Source organism: Zootoca vivipara, chromosome 16 (genome assembly GCF_965207765.1).
Source record: "Zootoca vivipara chromosome 16, rZooViv2.hap1.1, whole genome shotgun sequence".
NCBI classification, from domain to species: domain Eukaryota; kingdom Metazoa; phylum Chordata; class Lepidosauria; order Squamata; family Lacertidae; genus Zootoca; species Zootoca vivipara.
In genome coordinates, this window is record NC_142599.1 from 1,307,059 (window position 1) to 1,327,260 (window position 20,202).

At 49.8% G+C, this 20,202-nt stretch overlaps 1 protein-coding gene across 5 annotated transcripts in view; it reads right to left on the bottom strand.

Annotated features, from left to right (window-relative positions):
* Positions 1-20,202, bottom strand: part of TTC28 (tetratricopeptide repeat domain 28) — a 123,621-nt gene that overhangs the window by 63,682 nt on the left and 39,737 nt on the right. Inside the window, exon 1 of one of the 5 annotated variants that reach the window (XM_035099247.3) lies at positions 13,724-14,269. The exons of the other annotated variants lie outside the window; for them this stretch is intronic. Within the exon in view, the coding sequence (XP_034955138.2) occupies positions 13,724-13,750 (27 nt within the window). The 5' untranslated portion in view covers positions 13,751-14,269. Of the gene's footprint in view, positions 1-13,723; positions 14,270-20,202 lie in introns of those variants that run through there. 5 annotated transcript variants of the gene reach the window in all.

Consider the following 20,202-nt stretch of genomic DNA (forward strand, 5'->3'; position numbering starts at 1 on the left):
AAAAAGACCTTTGTTAAAAAACCAGAAGCTTTTTTATTAGGAATTTTAGGACAAGATCTGCCAAAGAAAATGAAGAACCTACAGTATTTATGTATGCCACCACTGCAGCAAGAGTATTGCTAGCACAAGGGTGGAAGAAGGAAGAAATACCAACAAAAGAACAATGGCAAGAGAAATGGATGAATTATGAGGAACTGGCAAAATCAACTGCGTGAAAAGGACAATCGGGAATTCAAGGAAGAATGGGAATTATTTACAAACTATTTGAACAAACAACAAAGAGACTTACATTCATTGACAGGTTTTGAATAAACATGCACAATTTTTTATTATATTAGAAGAATGTGAACATTAGGGGAATGATATGTCCAATTGTATAACATGCAGAAACAATATCTAAGAACAAATCAACAACCAAAGGGGGGGGAATGAATTGTAGTATTGACAAATTGTATTAATTTAATATTAATTAATAAAAAATTATTTATAAAAATAAAAATATTATTCCCTCATAAGAAAAGGTTTGAAATAGTGGGTGAATTGAATGGGAGGGTTGGAGGAGAGGCGGAAAGAAGAGCTAATTTGTTAGTGGCTCGGGGGTGCAATCTGGACAGTCCTGCTGGGGGTGCAAGATCACCTAGCAGTGACCCTGAAGTGGGTCCAGGAGGAAGCAGCACCCCCGCCACTTCCATCACCTCAGGGGGAGGATTTCCAAGGCTGCATCCAAGGAGCAAAAGCCAGCCACCCTGGAGGGTCTCAGGGGAATCAGACAGCTCAGCTGGAGCTCTGCTTTGCGCTCCCATTTCACTGATCAAGAGGAGCTAACAAACTATAAAGCCAGGTAGAGGAGGAGGAGGAGCCCCCCCCCTCTCCCTCTCTCTCTCTCTGGCGTCCGGCCTGCATGTAAGGAGCAAGCAGAGATTCAAAGCAGCCCAACCTTCTGACTGTGCAGCATCTCAGCCCCCATTCAGGCTCAGCACTTCCTCGTCCTCCAGCCCCCCCCCATGGGTTAGCCAGGGCCAAGGAACAGGGAGCCCAAAAGAACAGGTTGAATGACAGTATCATTTCAAATTGTAAGAAGCCACCTTCCTGGTATCAGAATTCATTTCGTTTATTATTTATTATATTATATTATTATTATTTATCAGCCACCTTTCTGAGTAAAACTCTCTCACAGTGGTTGACGTAACAACCATGTAAAAATACAGCTTCCGCCATAGTGAAATGAAAAAGATTACAAAATACTTTCTACAAGAGACCCACAACTTTTATAAAACACCAATACAGTGGTACCTCGGTTTATGAACACAATTGGTTCCAGAAGTCTGTTCATAAACTGAAGCGTTCATAAACTGAAGTGAACTTTCCCATTGAAAGTAATGGAAAGTGAATTAATCCGTTCCAGATGGGTCCGCGGCGTTCGTAAACCGAAAATTCATAAACCGAGGTGTTCATAAACCGAGGTTCCACTGTACAGTACTACAAAGCCCCACATTCAGCCCAGAATATAGAACACAAAATTCAGCCCATCCAATAGTGAAAAGGAGCAGCATTAAAAAATTATCCATCCCTCATGCTTAAGCCACCCCAAACAAACAGGTCTTCAAAGCTATTCTAACAGACAGGAGTTTTGCCGAGATCAGCTGGCAGTGAACTATGAAGTTGTGGGTCCACCGCAGAAAAAGGGCCCTCTCCCCCAAGTCCTGCCCACCCATTTCAGCCATCATGGAGGCGGGAGAAGGAGGAAAGCCTCTACCATGGATCTTAAGTGCAGCCAGCCTGATGTGGGTAGAAGTCCAAGGAGCCTTCCTGTAACTTGGGTTTATTTAAACCAGGCATCCCCAAACTGCGGCCCTCCAGATGTTTTGGCCTACAACTCCCATGATCCCTAGCTAACCGGACCAGTGGTCAGGGATGATGGAAATTGTAGTCCAAAACATCTGGAGGGCCGAAGTTTGGGGATGCTTGATTTAAACCCAAGTGCCAAGTAGAAATCTCTCTGTAAGGAAGTAAAATAAAGGAGCCCCCTCCCTCCCTCCTTCCCTCTGCCAGGGACCCCCTCCACTTTTCCCACTTGGCCAGAATTCAGGGGTCAGATGCTGTTCGCCTCCACTGGGAATGGAGCCCAAAGAGAAATGGCGCCTTGAAGTACGCTATTTCATTCAATGGCTGCAATTATGGTTCTTAACAGGAACCAGTTGGGGTGAGGGAAGAAGTGCCATTATGGCAAGCCATTCTTGTGCCCTCCAAAATTCTCCACCATGGCAGGAGGTCAGAGCTTGGTGTCGCTGTGGGGTCAGAAGCAGGGCTCTTGCTCATGAATGCCCATTGCTGAGTGATGCCTTCATCACTCTCCCATCTCTGTGGAAGAAACGCCGCCCCGCCCCGCCCCCCACGACTCAGCCCCACCATTGCTGCAATGAGTAAAGTCCAGAGGGGGGTTGGAAGCAGTCCCCTCCCTCCCCTAAGCCCAGCACAGCCCCCCCCCCCCGCTCTTTGTGCTAGGAGTGTGCAATGCCGGAAGGCATTTCTCCTCCAAGGGGCTCTTTCTTCTGACGGCAATTAGGGAAAACATGGCAACAGCTGTTGCAGAAGCTGCTCAAAGCCAAGCAAAACAGCACAGAGAGCACAAGAATGGCCAATGAGCTGCACCAATAGGTTTCTTGGTGAGCTGAAGAGAAAGGCAAGGCAAGCCCCACAATCACCGCCAGCACTTCCCCATCACGGCTCTACAGCACCCTGGCTAGGCACCCATCAGCACCCTCCCATCTCCTGCTTCCTCCTTTAGTCTGGAGGACAAGGAGGAGCCCCCCCCCCCCCGGCCAGCAAGCAGACCCATCAATACGGCACTTGAGAGCCAGCTGCTGTTCTTGGCTGGCTCCAGAACATTTTCCGAGAGGGACGGCTCTGCCCTACATTCAGCACCAAAATGCACACAAACACACACACACACACAGCTGCTGACAGGACAGCACAGCACAATGATCTGAAGGCAAGGCGACATGCTACTAGGAGGAGTCCATCATCTGCAGGAGAATCTCCATGGAAGAAGATCCCTCCAGCGGCAGCAGAAGACATGGAAGTGGAGAGAGAAAGCCAGAGGGAAGGCACAGACAGCAGCAGAGAAGACCCAAGTGACTTCCCTCCCCAAGCTCTGCCAAGGCAGCTGCCAGACAATCAACAGGTGCCCTTTGCCCTCCTCACTCCCCAGCAAAAGCAAGAGAGGCATGAAGTGACACATGGAGCTCTCACTCTCTTCCCTTGCTCTCCGTCTCTCTCATCACGACCAGGAGAAGCACAGAGAGGCTCAAACCTGTGTGTGGAGGCAGCCTGGGGGCCTGCAAACGGGAATGGAATCCAGGCAAGATGGACATGGGGTGGGTTCCCAAGTCCCAGAGTTAGTATTGTTATTGTTATTAATTAAATTTGTATACTGCCCTATATCTGCAGGTCTTAGGGCAGTTCATAGGATAAAATCAGAATATAAAACCACAAAATACATAATCAAAACAAAAACAACCCAATAACGCCCCCCAACACATTTTAAAAGGGCATTGTATGCCAATCACCCAAAGGCCTGGTTAAAGGGGAGTGTTTTTGCCTGACACCTAAAGGTGTATAATGAAGGCGCATTCCACAGATGGGGAGCCACCACAGAAAAGGCCTGTTCTTGTGTTGTCACCTTCCAGACCCCTCGAGGAGGAGGCACACAAAGAAGGGCCACAGAATTACCTGTTCTTAATGGGGCTGCACCCTGCTTGAAGCAACAGGTACTCCTGGAACCATCTTGACACCTGAGGCCAAGGTGACCTTGGTGACTAGGAGCCTTTAGGTCTGGCTTTAGCTAGTCAAATGCAGCAACTACAGCCATTTCTGGACACGAATAGCCTGGCCAGGGATACTCATGCTCTGGACACCTCTAGGCTCAACTACTGTGATGTGCTCTCCATGGAGCTGCTCTTGAAGGCAGCCCAGAAATTGAAACTACTACAAAATGCTGCTGCAAGACTGCTAATAGGGGCAGTATATTAGCTATCATTTTATGGGTCCAGTTCAAGGTGCTTACGTACTTCAATTCAAGGTGGTGGAGTCTCCTTCTTTGGAGGTCTTTAAGCAGAGGCTTGACAGCCATATGTCAGGAATGCTTTGATGGTGTTCCTGCTTGGCAGGGGGTTGGACTGGATGGCCCTTGTGGTCTCTTCCAACTCTAGGATTCTATGATTTGACACTAAAAACCCAAAAAGGCTTGAGATCTAAATAATTATCCGCAAGAACACCTTCTTCCATATTGATCAGCCTGTACTCTAAGATCTGCTCTTAGATAAGCTTGTACAGAACAATTCCTGCTGCTTCCCAGTGAAGGAAGAGACATGTGGTGGCAGCAGGTGGCTCCCTACAGAGGAGGACAAAAGCAGCAGTGAGCGGAGGAATGGCTTGTGGTTTCAGTTGTCTCAACACAAATCCACAGAGTATGGGGAACAAGCAAGAAGAACTTGAGCTCTTAATACAGGATGGCAAATATGACCTAATAGGCCTAATTACTGAAACCTGGTGGGATGAGACCCACAACTGTAATACAGAAGTTGAGGAGAACTTGCTCAAAAGAAATTAACCAAAAAGAAAGAGAGGAGGAGCAGCATTATATATAAAGGATGTGCACAGTGGATGTAGCACTATATAGAAAGAATGTGAAGAGATGCATGACTTGAAGCATGGAAGGTACATCGAGAGCAGGGGTAGGCAATTTAAGGCCCGTGGGCCAGATGCAGCCCAATCGCCTTCTCAATCCGGCCCACGGACGGTCCAGGAATCAGCGTGTTTTTACATGAGTAGAATGTGTCCTTTTATTTAAAATGCATCTCTGGGTTATTTGTGGGGCCTGCTTGGTGTTTTTACACGAGTAGAATGTGTCCTTTTATTTAAAATGCATAGGAATTTGTTCATTTATAAAGTTTGCTAAAACAGATGTCACACCTATGCAACATAAAACCCAAAAAACCCGTGTTTCAGAACACACCAAACAGATAAAAGTGTATGCTGGGAAATAGAACGGAGAAGCAGCCTCTCCATTGGCTGCAGACAATCGGTGACATCACAACATTCCACAGCAACCAACTGAAAACAGGCCTTTACAGACTAGGCCGAATGGAGGTACTGACTCGCCTGGGTGGGGGGTGGGGAAGAGGGAGTTGGGGGATTCACAGGGATGAGTGGGGGGGGGACAGAATAGGCCATGGATCGGGACAGGGTGGGGGCAGTCACAGGGATTAGCCACTGCAAAGCTTGGCAGGGCCAGCTAGTAAGAGAGTATATGAGTAGCCAGCAGTTGCAGGGAGAAGGTCAGGTGGTCCAAAGCTCAAAATAAACTCAGATTTGCAAGGGAGGTTAAAAATAAAAAGGTTTCTTTGGCTTTGGTTCAAAGCAAGAGAAAGCACAAGCAATTAGTCAGTCTCTTCAATGAAGACAACAGAGAAATGTTATTGGGTGTCGGAGAGGAGGAAGGAACTGTTCCACAGCTATTTTGCCTCTGTCTTCACCCCAAAGAAAAGCAGTGCCCAACCTGATGATAACAGAATGAACAATGCCAGCAAGGAGCTGAAGCCCAAGATAGGTAAAATGGTGGTAAGAGTACACCTACCTACATTAAATGAATTCAAATCTCCTGGACCTGATGTGCTGCACCAAAGGGTACTATAAAGTTTGAGGATATAATCTCAGAGCCTCTATGCTTTGCAAATTCTTGGAGAACAAGTGAGGTCCCTGCAAACTGGAGGTGGGCAAATGTTGTCCCCATCTTCAAAAATGGAGGGAAATACCAACTGGTCAGCTTGACACAAATACCAGGAAAGGTCCAGTCTGTCTGTGAGCACTTAGATAAGGATGTTGTGGTTATTAACACCCAGCATGGGTTTCTCCAAAGCAAGTCATGCCAGACAAATCTCACTCACCACCTTAGAACAAATTTACACCACCAGGTGCCATAGAAAAGCACTAGATATATCAAGAGATCCAACGCACCCGGGTCACCATTTCTTTCAGCTCCTGCCATCGGGACAGAGATATAGAACAATGCAGGCAAGAACGAGCCGTCTCAGGAACAGTTTCTTCTCTAGAGCAATTTTGGCCTTAAATGGAAAGCCTGGACTTTGAAGTCATCTTATTTTACTTGTTATTTTGTATTATATTTACTGTTTTTAATTAGGTTTTTGTAATTTTGGATTATGTGGAATGCTTTATCTGAGTGGATGTAGCAACCGAGTAATTTCGTTGTTCCCGCAAGGGGACAATGACAATAAAGATATCTTATCTTATTTCTTTTTTCAATAGCTACAAGTTTGGTGGATCAGGGGGGTGCTGTGGGTGTATTGTATCTTAATTTCAATAAGGCTTCTGACAAAGTCCCTCGTGATATTCTTGTGGAGAAGTTGGTAAAATGTGAGCTGGACAAGGGAACTGTTAGGTGGCTTTGTAGCTGGTTGACTGACTGAACCCAAAGAGAACTCATTAATGGGTTCTCATCATCCTGGAAAAAAGGGACAAGTGGGGTGCCCCAGGGTTCTGTCCTGGGCCTGTTGCTGTTCAACATCTTTATAAATGACTTGCACAAAGGAATTGAGGGGATGCTCATCAAATTTGTACATGGCACTGAACTGGGAGTGGTAGCCAATGCCACAGAAGACAGAATCGGGATTCAAGATGACCTTAACAGATTGGAAAACTGGACCAAAACTAACAAATGAATTTCAGTAGGGGGGGGGATTAGGTTCTGCACTTAGGCAGGAGTTCATGTGAAAAGGATCAAGGGGTCTTAGTAGACTGTGGCAGATTAATAAGGCACATTATAAAAAGGTTTAAAATCCTTTCCCTGGGTGTGCTTGTCACAAGACCACAAGCGTTGAGATTCCTGCATTGCAGTAGGTTGAACTAGGTCAGACATAGGCAAACTCTGGCCCTCCAGACTACAATTCCCATCATCCCTGACCACTGGTCCTGTTAGCTAGGGATGATGGGAATTGTAGTCCCAAACATCTGGAGGGCCAGAGTTTGCCTATGCCTGAACTAAGTCATCCTTGGGGTCCCTTCCAACTCTACACTTCTATGGTCCATCTTCAGTTAAAATGTCTGGGCCCCCAGAAAAGGGATTTTCAGTGGTGGCTCCAGTGGCACAGAACCAGTGGTGAGCTAGACTCCTAACCCAGAACAAACATGGTGTTTAAGGACTAGAATGGAAGCAGACTCCTACCCTAGCCTAGAGCCTAACACGGCCCTTTGGAGCCTCTCCTAAAAGCACCCCACACCCCAGGGGAAACGAAAAGTGGGAAAGAGGAAGGATGAAGGCTGGCCAGCAAAACTGAGCCAAACAAACCTCTGTGCACCTCTAACAAAGTCTGTGCCAGAGAGCTCCTTCAGCTGTGAGAGCACCCCTCAACTGCTTTGGAAACCCTTCCAAGGTCTTCCTTTATAATCAAGTAGTATATAAATTTTATGAAATAAATTAAAATAAACCTCACTCTAACCCAGCAGTTCCACCCTGTGGCCCCCACAAAAAGAGCCAAGGTCTCAGAGCAAGGGGGGAGGACGTGCCCAATTCTGCTCTCCCCACAAAGAAAGCAAGAACTTGCTCCTCCAAGGGAGCAGAACTGCTGTCCAAAGGCCCATCCAGGAGAGGTCTCCCCACCTCCAACGCACACCTTTTCTCCTTAAGGAGCAACAGCAGTGCTTGCCCCCAAATCGGAGGAGGCTTCGCAAAGACAGAAGGGTGCTGCCTCAGTTCCTCCTGCTGGCCAGAAGGCATCCCATCAGATTTCAGCCCTGAGCCTCATCACAGCTGTGCCACATGTGGCAACTTCTGAAGGTGGCTTTGCAGAGTGTTGATTGGCTGGTATTTGTGTCAGTCGTAAGGCCACTTCTCACTTCTTAGAGCCAATGTCAACATGACGTTTAAACAAGGTAGAGGAAGCCTTTTTGAATCACCACCATCATCCTCAAGCCTGGGACAAAATCATAAGGATGCCAAGTGCTTTGAAAATTAAGCCCCAAATGAAGGGGAGGGGGCAAACAGGGAGTGGAACAGGTGGGGCAGTAGCCAGGATTTGTTCCTCAGAATCCAGAACAGGGGCAAAAGCAGGGACAGTGGGAAGCTCCACAGTCAGAACAAAGCAAAACTCAGACCCCCTCCTGTTCTCAGGTAGGCAATGAAAGCTCAGTTTATTCTGGAGGCACAGAACAAAGACCTGTCAGAAGAAACTCTCCCCGCACCAGACTCCATTGCCTACCTAGATGTGGAGCCTCCAAGTGCAAGACCAGCAGCAGCAGCCTTCATGGGTCCCAAACCCTCCTCCCCTCTCAGGGCTCATCATTTGCACATAGACTTGACTTTCCTTCAGCCCCCAATCCTATCTCCCTCCCCTTATTTGGCTTTTTGTAAACCCCAAAGGCCCCCCCCCAGCAGCTGACAGGAACAAACGAAGAGCAGCCTGTTCAGCCAGACAAAGAAGCCCAAAGAAAGTCCCCCCCCTCCGCCATGCCAGTCGCAGGGAAGCAGAGCAGGGGGTGCCTCAGCGCCTCCACTATGAAACCCCCACAACACTCAGGGAGCCACAGCCATTTGCAGGATTCAGTTTCCAATATACTACAAGGCAACAGATCCAGAAACAAATTCGCTTGACCTCTTCTCAGCATTGCTGCCCACAAGAGCAGCTGGCTTTTCTGTTAACCTAACTATCCAGAGATTTTCAAAGCACAAACCAGGCTGGGAGATCTTGGGCCTTGCAGAAAGGTGAGGCAGCCTAACCAAGCCTCAACTTCACAGAAAGCGGAAAGCAGTCAAAAGGGTGGCCTCCTGAGATCCTTTGACTGCTGCTATGAGCGTTGTCTATGCTGGCTGCGAATGAGGGGAGATGGAGAGCAGTATCCACGCCCATACCAAGCATTGTCTATGCCACAACTTCACACAACCGTTTCCCTGAGAACAAATGGGGAGCCCCAGGGATGGCCTGGACCCACCAAGGAAGACGTATCGCTGCACCCAAAAAGAAGGAGGCAGGCTTCCCATAATAGGCACCCTTCTTGCAGGCTTCCCATAATAGGCACCTGGTTGGCTTTATGAGAACAGGACTAGAGGGGGGCCCTTTGGCCTACTGCAGCTACGAGATTTTTCTTAGCCTCTTATGTAGGTGTTCTTCAAGGAGAGGGAGCAGTCAGAGCCCTGGGGGATGCTAAGCAGAGGCAGGTGGCACCCACAGGGGTTTTGCAACAGGGCCACACATCCATGCTACCTGCATGCACTAATGATGCGGTGGCACTGAGCGAGGGAGAGGGATTGTGACTGGAAGGAGAAAGGAGGCAGCAGCACCCCCCAGCCGCCTCAAGGACTCCTCTTCCTGCTTTGCCCCCACCCACCTCCTGGCAACTCAGCTCAAAGCCAGGTTTTGAAAACAACCCAGAACTCTCCAGCCTGCAGTGTTTCACAAGTGGTGCAAAGAGGAGTCAAGATGTTTTCCCTCCTGCTGCACAATCCCTGACAAGAAGGAGGTCAAGCAAGAGATCCCATTTCCTGCAGCCACACACAAAGCAGTGGACAGTCCCAATACACTATCACAACTCTGTACACCTCACCACAAGGCCCCACATATAGTCAAGGTGAGCTCTGGGGACTCTGGGCAACTCCTTCTCTCACAAAACTGAGAGCAAACACACGTCAACTTTGCTGGAGCAATGAGCATAGCTGCCAAGTTTTCCCTTTTCTCGCGAGGAAGCCTATTCAGCATAAGGGAATTTCCCTTAAAAAAGGGATAACTTGGCAGCTATGGCAATGAGGCAGCTCCAGATCAATAACCCTTCTGGGGGCAGATGCAGAACTTGCCTGAAAAAAATCAAGCTTAGCTAAGGGCAGCAGTGCAGGGTGCTGACAGGCTGGCCCTTGTGACCATCACAAGACACTTCCCCCTCCCCTGCCTAGAGCAGAATTTCAAGAAGGGAAAAGAGGGGCTCCTACATTTCCTAAGGATTATCTTAGTTTCTAGGATCCTTAGTTTCTTTAGTTTAAACAGGCTGTAAGAAAACTAAGAAGCACAAATCACCAGGTCTTGACCAATTGCCTCCAGAATATTATGAAGTATCTGGAGATGTTGCAGGTCAACCATTGCTTAATACCGTGAATGAGTGAATGTCAACCAGGGTAATCCAAGGCTTTGGAGCAGGCAAAGACAAATATTGATCCCCAAACCAGGTAGGAACCCAAATGCACATAGTTCATAAGTATAATTGCATTCTTTCCCAAAGTACCGTGGGCATCAAGTTTAAACAATGGCTCCTGTGGGGGCATGGCATGACACAAAATGGCAGCCAAATCAAAAACCAAATGGTGCAGCCATATGCGTGCCTCCTATCCACTGCCACCAATCAATGGGGGGAACTTGCCTATATTAGCCACTGCCACACAAACAGAAGCCTTTTGCACCCCTCCTCTGTTCAGAATGGGTAGGCTTGAGATCCCCGGCTAATGATATAATGGCAAATTCTCTTCAACTTAAAAGAGGCACCCAAAACAAGGATGGTCCCATCTCTTCTCTTATTTGCCTTGACTATGGAACCTTTAGTTTAGATCAAGGGTAGTCAATGTAGTTAAAAAAGCAGAGACATCACCTTGCCGACAAAGGTCCGTATAGTTAAAGCTATGGTTTTCCCAGTAGTGATGTATGGAAGTGAGAGCTGGACCATAAAGAAGGCTGATCGCCGAAGAATTGATGCTTTTGAATTATGGTGCTGGAGGAGACTCTTGAGAGTCCCATGGACTGCAAGAAGATCAAACCTATCCATTCTTAAGGAAATCAGCCCTGAGTGCTCACTGGAAGGACAGATCCTGAAGCTGAGACTCCAATACTTTGGCCACCTCATGAGAAGAGAAGAATCCTTGGAAAAGACCCTGATGTTGGGAAAGATTGAGGGCACTAGGAAAAGGGGACGACAGAGGACGAGATGGTTGGACAGTGTTCTCGAAGCTACGAACATGAGTTTGACCAAACTGTGGGAGGCAGTGCAGGACAGGAGTGCCTGGCGTGCTATGGTCCATGGGGTCACGAAGAGTCAGACACGACTAAACGACTAAACAACAACAAAAACAGTCAATGTAGTCCAAAACATATGGAGGGCATCACATAAGAAAAGCCTGCTGGATCAGGCCTAAGGGGGCCCATCTAGTCCAGGATCCTGTTCTCACAGGGGCCAACCAGAGGCCTATTGTGGAAAACCCGCAAGCAGGATCTGAGCATGACAGCACTCTCCCCTCCTGTGGTTTCCAGCAACCAAAATCCCCATCAGCATCAGCGAAGCATGACTAATGGTCAAGGATGACAGGAGCTGTAGTCCTGGAGGGGGGCACCCTGTTAACCCCAAACAGATTATCTCTGGTGTTCAGATGATGAAGGGATCCTGAGGATCATCTTGTCCAACCCCCTGCAATGCAGGAATATGCAGCTGTTCCTTATGGGGATTGAACCTGCATTCTTGGGTATTAGAAGCACCACACTCTAACTAGCTGAGCTAACCAAGCAGAAGAATTTGTCTCCCTGTTCTTTTTCTTATTTATAGTTGTTGGGGGGGGGGGGTTTCAAGCAGGAGCCTCCTTGAATTAGTCCTTGATTCAGAGCTCTTCCCCCCCCACACACACACACCCAAAGCAAAACCGATAGAATGGGATGGAGCTGGCTAAATATCTCAAAGCCTACCAGGATCTGCAAGACCCTGTCAAGGGAAAGAAACACTTGAGAAGAGTTCAGATGAGCCAAAAGAGGATACACCTTCTGTGCCTGGAACCCCCCAGAAGCTGCTTGTACCACAAGGAGGGGCAACTCTGAAACAAGACCACTCCTTTTTCAAGGCCAGCTCCCCAGGGGCCATCTTGGGTGTAGGGGGTTGGTACCCATCTATTCTTGGCTTTAAGGAATGTTGCCTGGTATGGTATTGGTGGCAGTGGCATAAATGGAACCCTGTTTTGTGGGGGGGGAAGCAGGATACAAATACAAACAGAAGAGGCGTGCTTTCCATAGGGTGCCCACACCAGAACCACATGGGCATTTACACTCTCCCCACCTGCCAGCCTTCCCTTGCCATTCCCCACCCCCCCACCCCCGAACAAAGAGGCTCCTGTAAAACTATGGAGAGCAAGCAACCCACAAGAGGAGTGGGGCAGAGAAGAGAGCCCTTTGGAGCAGTTCAGAGCTGACCGTGTTTGGGCTCACCAGGCAAGCGACTGAGCCTCACCTCAGAGCCAAATGGTGTGGGAGTGACGGTCAAGTGCTATTGGTTGGCATCACAGATGGCATCATCCTGGCACCACTCTTAGCCTGGAGCTGAGCAGGCAGCCCCTTTCATGCCACAAATGCAGTGGGGGCTGCCAGTCGGCTGTGCCAGAGAGCTCTTTCCTGCTATGTCTGAGCAAATGGAGAGAGAGACTTTCCATAATCTCACAGACCAAGCAGATTCAGGAGACATTTGATAGCCAAGGCCAAGAGCAAAGTGATCTTTCTCCGGCAGAGGGTGGAACCAGCCCTGGTGAGGATTGTGGCTGAGACGTGAGCACAAAGAACAAACTCCAGCCTCTGGTTTTGTGATTAAGCATCGCCTGGGTGAACCGATCCTGCAGAAAGAACCCTGACACTTCGAAGAGCCTCTTCCAGCTGCCAAGAATAATATTTCAGCAATTTGAGTCAAGGCTTCTGCAATTGCAGCCCAAAGGGAGGTCCAAAGCGCAAACCACAGGACTTGACTCCGCTGGCTTCACCGAATGACAAAAACAGGCTTTGACAAACATGCCGGAGAGGTGGAGAGGGCACTGCAAGAGGAGGATGGGTGGGAAGGCAGGCAGGATGTGTGCATGTTTGTGAGAAACTGTGCCCACCTGCCCCTTCCCAGCTCCCGCACTGAGGCAAAAGGCAGGAAGTCCCTGGGAATCAAAGATGGGCAATGGCCCTGGTTGCGCCAGCTCCTGCTGGACGGCAGAGATGCTGTGGCACAGCAGAGGACCAAGGAAGAGCGATACTTCATGGCCCAGCACAGCTGCAATATGCAGCACAGGGAGACTGACAGGTCCTGTTGCTCAGCAGTGAGCTATCTAGGTGAAACAGCAAGCCACCCTGGGAACCCCAAGAACCCTCATCACCCACAGCAGCCATCCCTTCCCCACCCAGCGCCACAGTTGGCTGGCGCTGCCTGCAGAAGGACGAGCAGCTTAGGAAACTCTACTTCCAACAAAGCAGCCATATAAGGAAATGGCCTGAAAGAGGGAGATTTACTGCCAGCTGAGACGTGAGCTCAAAGCAGCAGCAGCAGCCCAGCACAACCGCAGTGGCACACAGAAGGGCAGCCGCCTTGCACGTGCGCAGCAACCAAGGCGGCACCGAGACGGGTCCAGGGGGGCATCCACTCCACAAGTGGCGTGGCAAAGCGCCTCCCCCCCCGTTCCTCTACCAGCACGTGCCAGCACACACACACACACACACACACACCGTCTCCCAGCAGGTCTGCCCAGGGCTTCCCTTCCTGGAAAGGAAGGAGCACCAGCCAGCGGATGACAGGACCCTCCCTGGCCATGTGCGGATTCAGGGCGGAGTCCGGGCAGCAGTGCCCCCCTTGCCGCTTTAGCCACCTCCCCATGGGGGGGGAGAAGCCCCCCGGGATGAGCCCCCTCCCCAGTCTCCTGCCCGGTGCCGCGCGCGCTCACCTTCTTCCGGGGCTGCCATTTCATCATATTTGTACAGCCGGGCTCCTGAACATCAAGCCGGGACGGGGCTGGCGCTGCTGGCGGGGGGCTCAAGGGCTCGGGCAGCGGCACTCATGCTGCCGCGGGCCGGCGTCGCCCTCCGGGGCGGGACAGGTCCGGCTCCGCCGCTCACGGCGCCCGGGGGCCGGAGCGCACCGCTGGGCGGCCGCTCGGGGAGTCCGGGAGGCGCGACATCCTCCGCAGAGGGCCAGGCAGGCCGGAGGGCGATGGGCGGCGGCTGCCCCGGGAAGCAGCCCGCCCTACCGCGGCCATGCAAGCCCCTCCGCCGCCGGGGCGAGGCCGCCTCCTCCGCCCAGCCCGGCCCGCAATAAATCCCCACGAATTGAGCGCCCCCGCGGGGCACCTGGCACTGCGCGCAGAACGACGACGACGACGACGACGAGCGCCTGCCTGCCTGTCTGCCGGAGCCCCACATCCAAGCCACGGCCAGCCCGCGGCGCTGCTTCTCCGCTCGCCTCCGCCTCCGCCTCCTCCTCCTCCTCCGCTGCACTAATGACTTCCTTCCCTCGGCTCCGGCGCAGCCTGCCTGTTCCACCCCAGCTCGAGCGGGGCACCTCCTGGGCCCTAGTGCTCGCCTCTCCTCGCGCGCCCTCCCTTTGTGGAGTCTGCAGCAGCACCCAGGCGGGGGAACCCTTTCCTCCTCGCCTCAGCCGGCTCCAAGCCCTCTGGGGACGGCCCAGCCACGTCCCCTCGCAGCGCCTCCTCCGGGAAGGCCGTCTTGGCAAGCTCGGCCCGCGCGCCCGGAGCTGCGGGTTGCGCTGCGCGAGGCTTCCTCCTACAAAGGTTCGCGCCGGCTTGCTAAGGGCAGCCAGGAGCAGCTCCCGAGGGGAGCCCGGCATCAGGAGCGGAGCAGGCTGGACAAAGCCGAACAAAGGAAAGAGTCGGGCCTGGCGGGGCGGGGCAGGGGGGGGGAGGCGTCCGGCACAGCACAAAAGAAACATATTTTATCTCCCCAGCAAAACCAAACGTTCCCACTATTTGTACGGTGCATCTAACTACGGTAGTTTTCCAGGGCTATGATGTCTGTTGTGCAAACGCTTCCCGTAAAAGCAGCTCTCTTCAAGTTGGGCCCACGGAGAGTTGCCGGCCCACAAGGCAGCTTCTCCAAGGCCCAGGCAGGCCTGGCTTCTCCGTCGCCCACCTGCTCACAAGGAACGCCCCCTCCAAGAGGGAAGAGGCGGCTCTCGGAGGATCAGGGCCAGGATGGAGAGCCAAGCCCCAGCTGCTGCTGGAGGGTTCAGCCTCCTTTGGAGCTGGAATTGCTTGTGTCATCCTCAGCATCTAAGTGGCAGTCAGCACTTTCCCCCACTGAATCAGGATTTTCCCAATCTATGGATAATCTGATAAAAGAAGAAAATCCCATAGAAAAGTGCTGTTGAAGCATATGGAGTGGGCGGGGCTTTTTTACATTGGTGGTGACCATTTTGCTGGGTGCGTCTATTGCCCCCCCCCCACCCTGCTTTAATTTTGTTCTCATCAGAGCAAAGCAAAGGATGCAGCCAGCCCTTCATGGCCCATTGTTGGTGAAGGCACATTCATTGTGCTTTTATTTTTAAAACAGCTCTTTGCACAAAACAGCTTTATTAAAATTAAAACTAACAATTTCTCCTTGCAAGCACAGGAAGTGGGAAAGGAAGTGGCAGCATTTCGTGCAAACAATTGCAAAAGCTTGCAGTGTTTTCAACCAATTGTTCACTGCTGTTTTGTGCAAATCTGGTATTTCAAGAAATGTGTACAGTATTTTAAAAACAATTTAAAATGTTTTCGAGGTGTGCATGCCAAGCTAAACAAGTCCCCATGTGTGCATGCCCACAACGGACATCAGCATGGGCACGGACATACGCATGGAGGGGACAGGGGGGGGAAGAATACCCCGTATAAACCTGAAAGCGCTTGTGGAAGGATAAAGGCCCACTTGGGAACAGGGACCTGGGTGAGCCCAAAGGCCCCAGTGTGGGCACAAACACTCCAATTCAGAAAAAGTGAACTACTCTGAGGAGGAGTGGAAACCTCAGGCAGAAATACCTGAATCGAGCAGCACACCAGTTCCAAGGTTATTTTTTTGCTGGGGCAGGGTTCAGGAGACCCTGCAAAACCCATGCAGGTTGGTCCTCACCCTAAAAAGGGAAAGGGAGCCGCATCTTTGCAAAGCAGGGACGGTAACATTAGACATATGTTATTTTTACATTTATTACCATTTCATTACTCTCTTGAAGGCTACCCAGGAGGTTTTACTGAAGGGTGGCATGAAAATAGTTTACAGTATATAAAAAAACGAGAAGCTGAGATTATTATATGAGATCAGAGAGAGGAACCTTCCCACAGGCTCAGTCCAAGGATCCATCTCACCCAGACCTCCTGGCCAATTACTGTGGGATGCTCACATGGGGCATGAAAGTGACCCCCTCCCCAGTCACTTGCTGCTAGCATCAGAGGTGGTGCTGCCTCTAAATGCAGCCCCACACACCATATCCTGACAAATGGCTGTAGGTCCCTCCTCCTCCTCCTCCTCCTCCTCACCCACCTAACCCAGTAGAACGGCTCTCAGGTGGGCTTTCAAGGTCCTCCACTTGCCAAGGATGAGCCTGGGAGGGAATTGTTCCAACATTCAGCCTGTCAGTCTCTTCGTCCATTTTAACCCATGACTTTCTACCCATGCAAGTCAAAAGTGAGGCCCAGCCTGTGTTTTCAACATTGCTTTAAAGGCAAGTGGGAGAAGGGGCTGCCTCTCCCTCTAGCTCCCCACTGGCTGCACAGAGGCTATCTGGGCTCTGGATAGGGTGACTCACTTCAAAAGACTGCAAATCACTTTGGAAAAAAATACTTTGCTTATCCAGGCAGAATAAAGCTCTTTTCTCAGGGGTATAATCCAGAGACAGGCCTTTGCAAAATGAGGGTCAGCTTATCTGGAAAATTCCCCATCTGACAGGGCAAGAGAGGCTGGGGAAAACTCCCCGCTTAGCACTAATTAGAGGGATGTTGTGTCACTTGGTTCAAGGAGGTGCAGAGCACCCTGCCTGGAGATAAAAGTTGCGCCAGCAGCATTTATCACCAACTGCCAGGCTGGTGGGCTTGAAGGGCTGCTGTAGGGGAGGCTGCTCACTCTCTCACACTCACTCGCACACAGGATTATCACAGGGCTCCAGGTGCCTGCCATTAATTGCAATTTATTCAGCTGTGCTGCAAAATGATCAAATAGGTTAATGCAGGATTAAGCTTAATCTTGTTGCAATAGAGAATTCTCCTCCCTGCTTGCTACTGATGATGCCCCTGGAAGAGGAGGCAGGGGCAGCCACAGCACAGCCCTCTGTCCCCTCCGTCCCCTGCAGCTAAGAGGACAGGATGGGGAGGTCTTTGTTGCTGCAGCACTCAGAATGACCCCAACAGATGCAAAACACACAGAGAAAGAAAGATTTGAGAAAGAGCTCTGAGAAACTCTGCCTCTCCCTGAAAGGGTCACTGTACAACATAGAAAGCGAAGAGCAGAGAAACGACTTTGTGGATCCCCACTTCTGATCATCCCTTCTGCTAAGACCATTTTAGGATCACAGCCAAAACAGGAAGGGCAGAATCCTATAAACTCCCTGGGTCTCATCTCCTGCTTTCAAGAGAAATGTTCACAATGGTCTTTGGCTTTCTGAATTCCCTCTCCTTGCAAAGCTGCCTTGACCTGGCCTTGAGTCACACTGTGCTTGCAGGAAATCCTGATGACCTGATATGCAGGCTTTCTGGGGTAAAACGCTTCTGCATCACCTCCGCCTCTTCTGAGCAGATCAGAGGCCAACTAAGAGCTACACTCCCGGGAGGAAGGAGGACAGATAAACGCAAGGCCACAAGAGGCCACCACAAGACCTTCCCATGCTACTGCTACTGCACTCAAAAGGCCCCCAAAGCGGTACAGCAATCTGATACAGCCATCTTGGAAAAGCTGAGCTTTGGGTGCAGCCAAGAATGGGCTAGAAGCCAGCCTGAGAGCCCCACGCACAACGCCTGGAGCCCTGGGAGAGAAGGCCAGCTGGGCACACCTCAGCATACCCTGGTGAAGGGCTGGAGATGAACAGAACTAAAGAAGCTGGGATAGCTCAGTTGGTTGAGCATGAGACTCTGAAACTCAGGGTCATGGGTTTGAGCCTCACATTGGGTAAAAGATTCCTGGGTTGCAGAGGATTGGACTAGATGACACTTGCAATACCTTCCAACTCTACCATTCTAGGATTCTATGATCTGGGGGGGGGACCACTCTGGGGGAAGCCCCATGCTGGCAGCAATCTTGCCCATGGGGACTGAGGGATAGCAGCTGACCCTGCGGTCCCCCAGGCAGCCACACTGACTGATGGGAGTTGGAGTTTCATGGCTTCCAAGGGGAGGCTCAGCCCCCCTGCTGCAGGGTCCCAGCAGGGTGGAGCTGTGTTCTGGGGAATGAGGGCCAAGAGGGACAGAGTAGGGCATGGGGTGCCCCTCCTTCATGGCCCGTGGGGCAAGGGGCGCCCTCCTGCTCCCTCCCACCACAGCAGTCTCATGACCTGCCTTGAGAGGACCTCAGCTTAAGGAGAGAGGCTGGAGTGGGAAAATTGGAATTTCCTGGCCGGTGAGGGCTTGTATCCTGAGCTCAGCAGCATTAGTTTAATGTGATGTTGTGCCTGTGAATTATTTATGGTAGAGTCCCCAGGCACCCGGTTCATTCCTGCGGTTCACTTGACAGGAAATGGATTTTAACTTCTGTTTTCATTGGAGGCCCAAAATGCGGCATCTTCGGGGAGAAGACTATGGATTTTATGAGCCACATTAATTGTGACCCCATTTTTAAGAGGCTTTGGTTACCTCACTGAAATTTTTAGGATGCTGAACAGAAAATGCATTGTTTAGAAGGACTCCTTCCCTTCCCCTCAACCGCCCCATCATAACTGCCCTTCTCCTCCATTCCTAGAAAGCACACATCCTGTTGCCATGGAAACATTTAATCTGATCAAGATGTGGGTCAAGAACCACTCCCAGTGCAGAAACTCCTCCTGACCCCATGGATCTTCTGCCCTCATGCACAGAGAAAGCGGCTTTGGCTTTCAGCCCAGCTTGGGTCAGTCAAAGGGTCAGACCCCAGGCCTGGGCAGTCGGTTCTCAATGCCCACCTGAGGAATCCTAAGCTCAGTCCAGGAAATGCCACGTTATGGGGTGAACATGCAAAGGTCATGAAGCAGCAAGAAATGAAATTCACAAATGCAGTTTTCACCACAGTTGGGATGATAGGAGCAAGACCCTGGTGGCCCCAGAAAAAGTGAGGAGGGCAGCTCTGCTCCATGTGGGTGGGATGGAGGTGGCTGAACCATGCAGGGACTCCCTCTTTCCTTCCTTCCTTCCTTCCTCCTCCTTCTCTTGTTTCTCTCTCTCTTTCTCTCTCTGCTACAGCTCCTCCCTCCCTCCTCCTAGTTCTCCCTGTGGTTGCCAGGCAACCCCAACCCCTTTGCTTTAACTATCAACAGAGAGGACCACATCTAGACATGCAGAACAGTCTGGGATGCAGGGAAAGCAATGGCAAGAGGCTATTCAACAAAATTCAAAGCTTAAAAAAGCAAGGGAGCAAAAAAAAAAACCTGCTAGAGGAGATAAAAAAGAAAGAAAAAATATTGTATAAAACCAAGCGGAAAGAAATTAATCAGGAAATATGTATATTAAGAGCAGAATATGAAAATATGATAGATCTAGAGAAACTGAGCAATATCTCCAATATTGGAGATATAAGAATTTTGAATGGGGAAATAAACCTGGGAAAGTTCTAGCCTGGTGATTAAAAAAGCGGAAAAACGAGAGGGTAATAAATAAATTAAGATCTGAGGGGGAAATTATAGATAAACCAAAGGAAATTATAAAAACATTTGAAAGATATTATACAATGTTGTATAACAAAGAAGAAATAAACGAGGAGGAGATAGAGGAATTCATAAAAAATTATAAACTGTTGGAAATACCGGCAGAAAAAATTAAAATATTGAATGATAAAATAACAACATTGGAGATCAAAGAAGTAATTCAAAAAATGAAAAAAGGTATGAAAACACCAGGGCCTGATGGAATTCCCATAGAATATTATAAAAATTTGGAAGAGATATTGATACCACCCCTGAAAGAAGTAATGAACGAAACCCTAATAAATGGAAAAATGGACACATGGAAAGAAACATTAATAACACTCTTGCCAAAGCAAAATACCGATTTGGAACTGCCCACAAATTACAGACCTATCTCTCTACTCAACTGCGATTATAAAATCTTCGCAGGAGTGATAGCCAAAAGATTAAATACAATATTGAAGGACATAATTCATGATAACCTAGCCGGATTCGTAAAAGGAAGGCAAATAAAAGATAATATAAGAAACATCATAAATATATTTGAATGCCTCGAAAACATGCAGAAAAGGCATT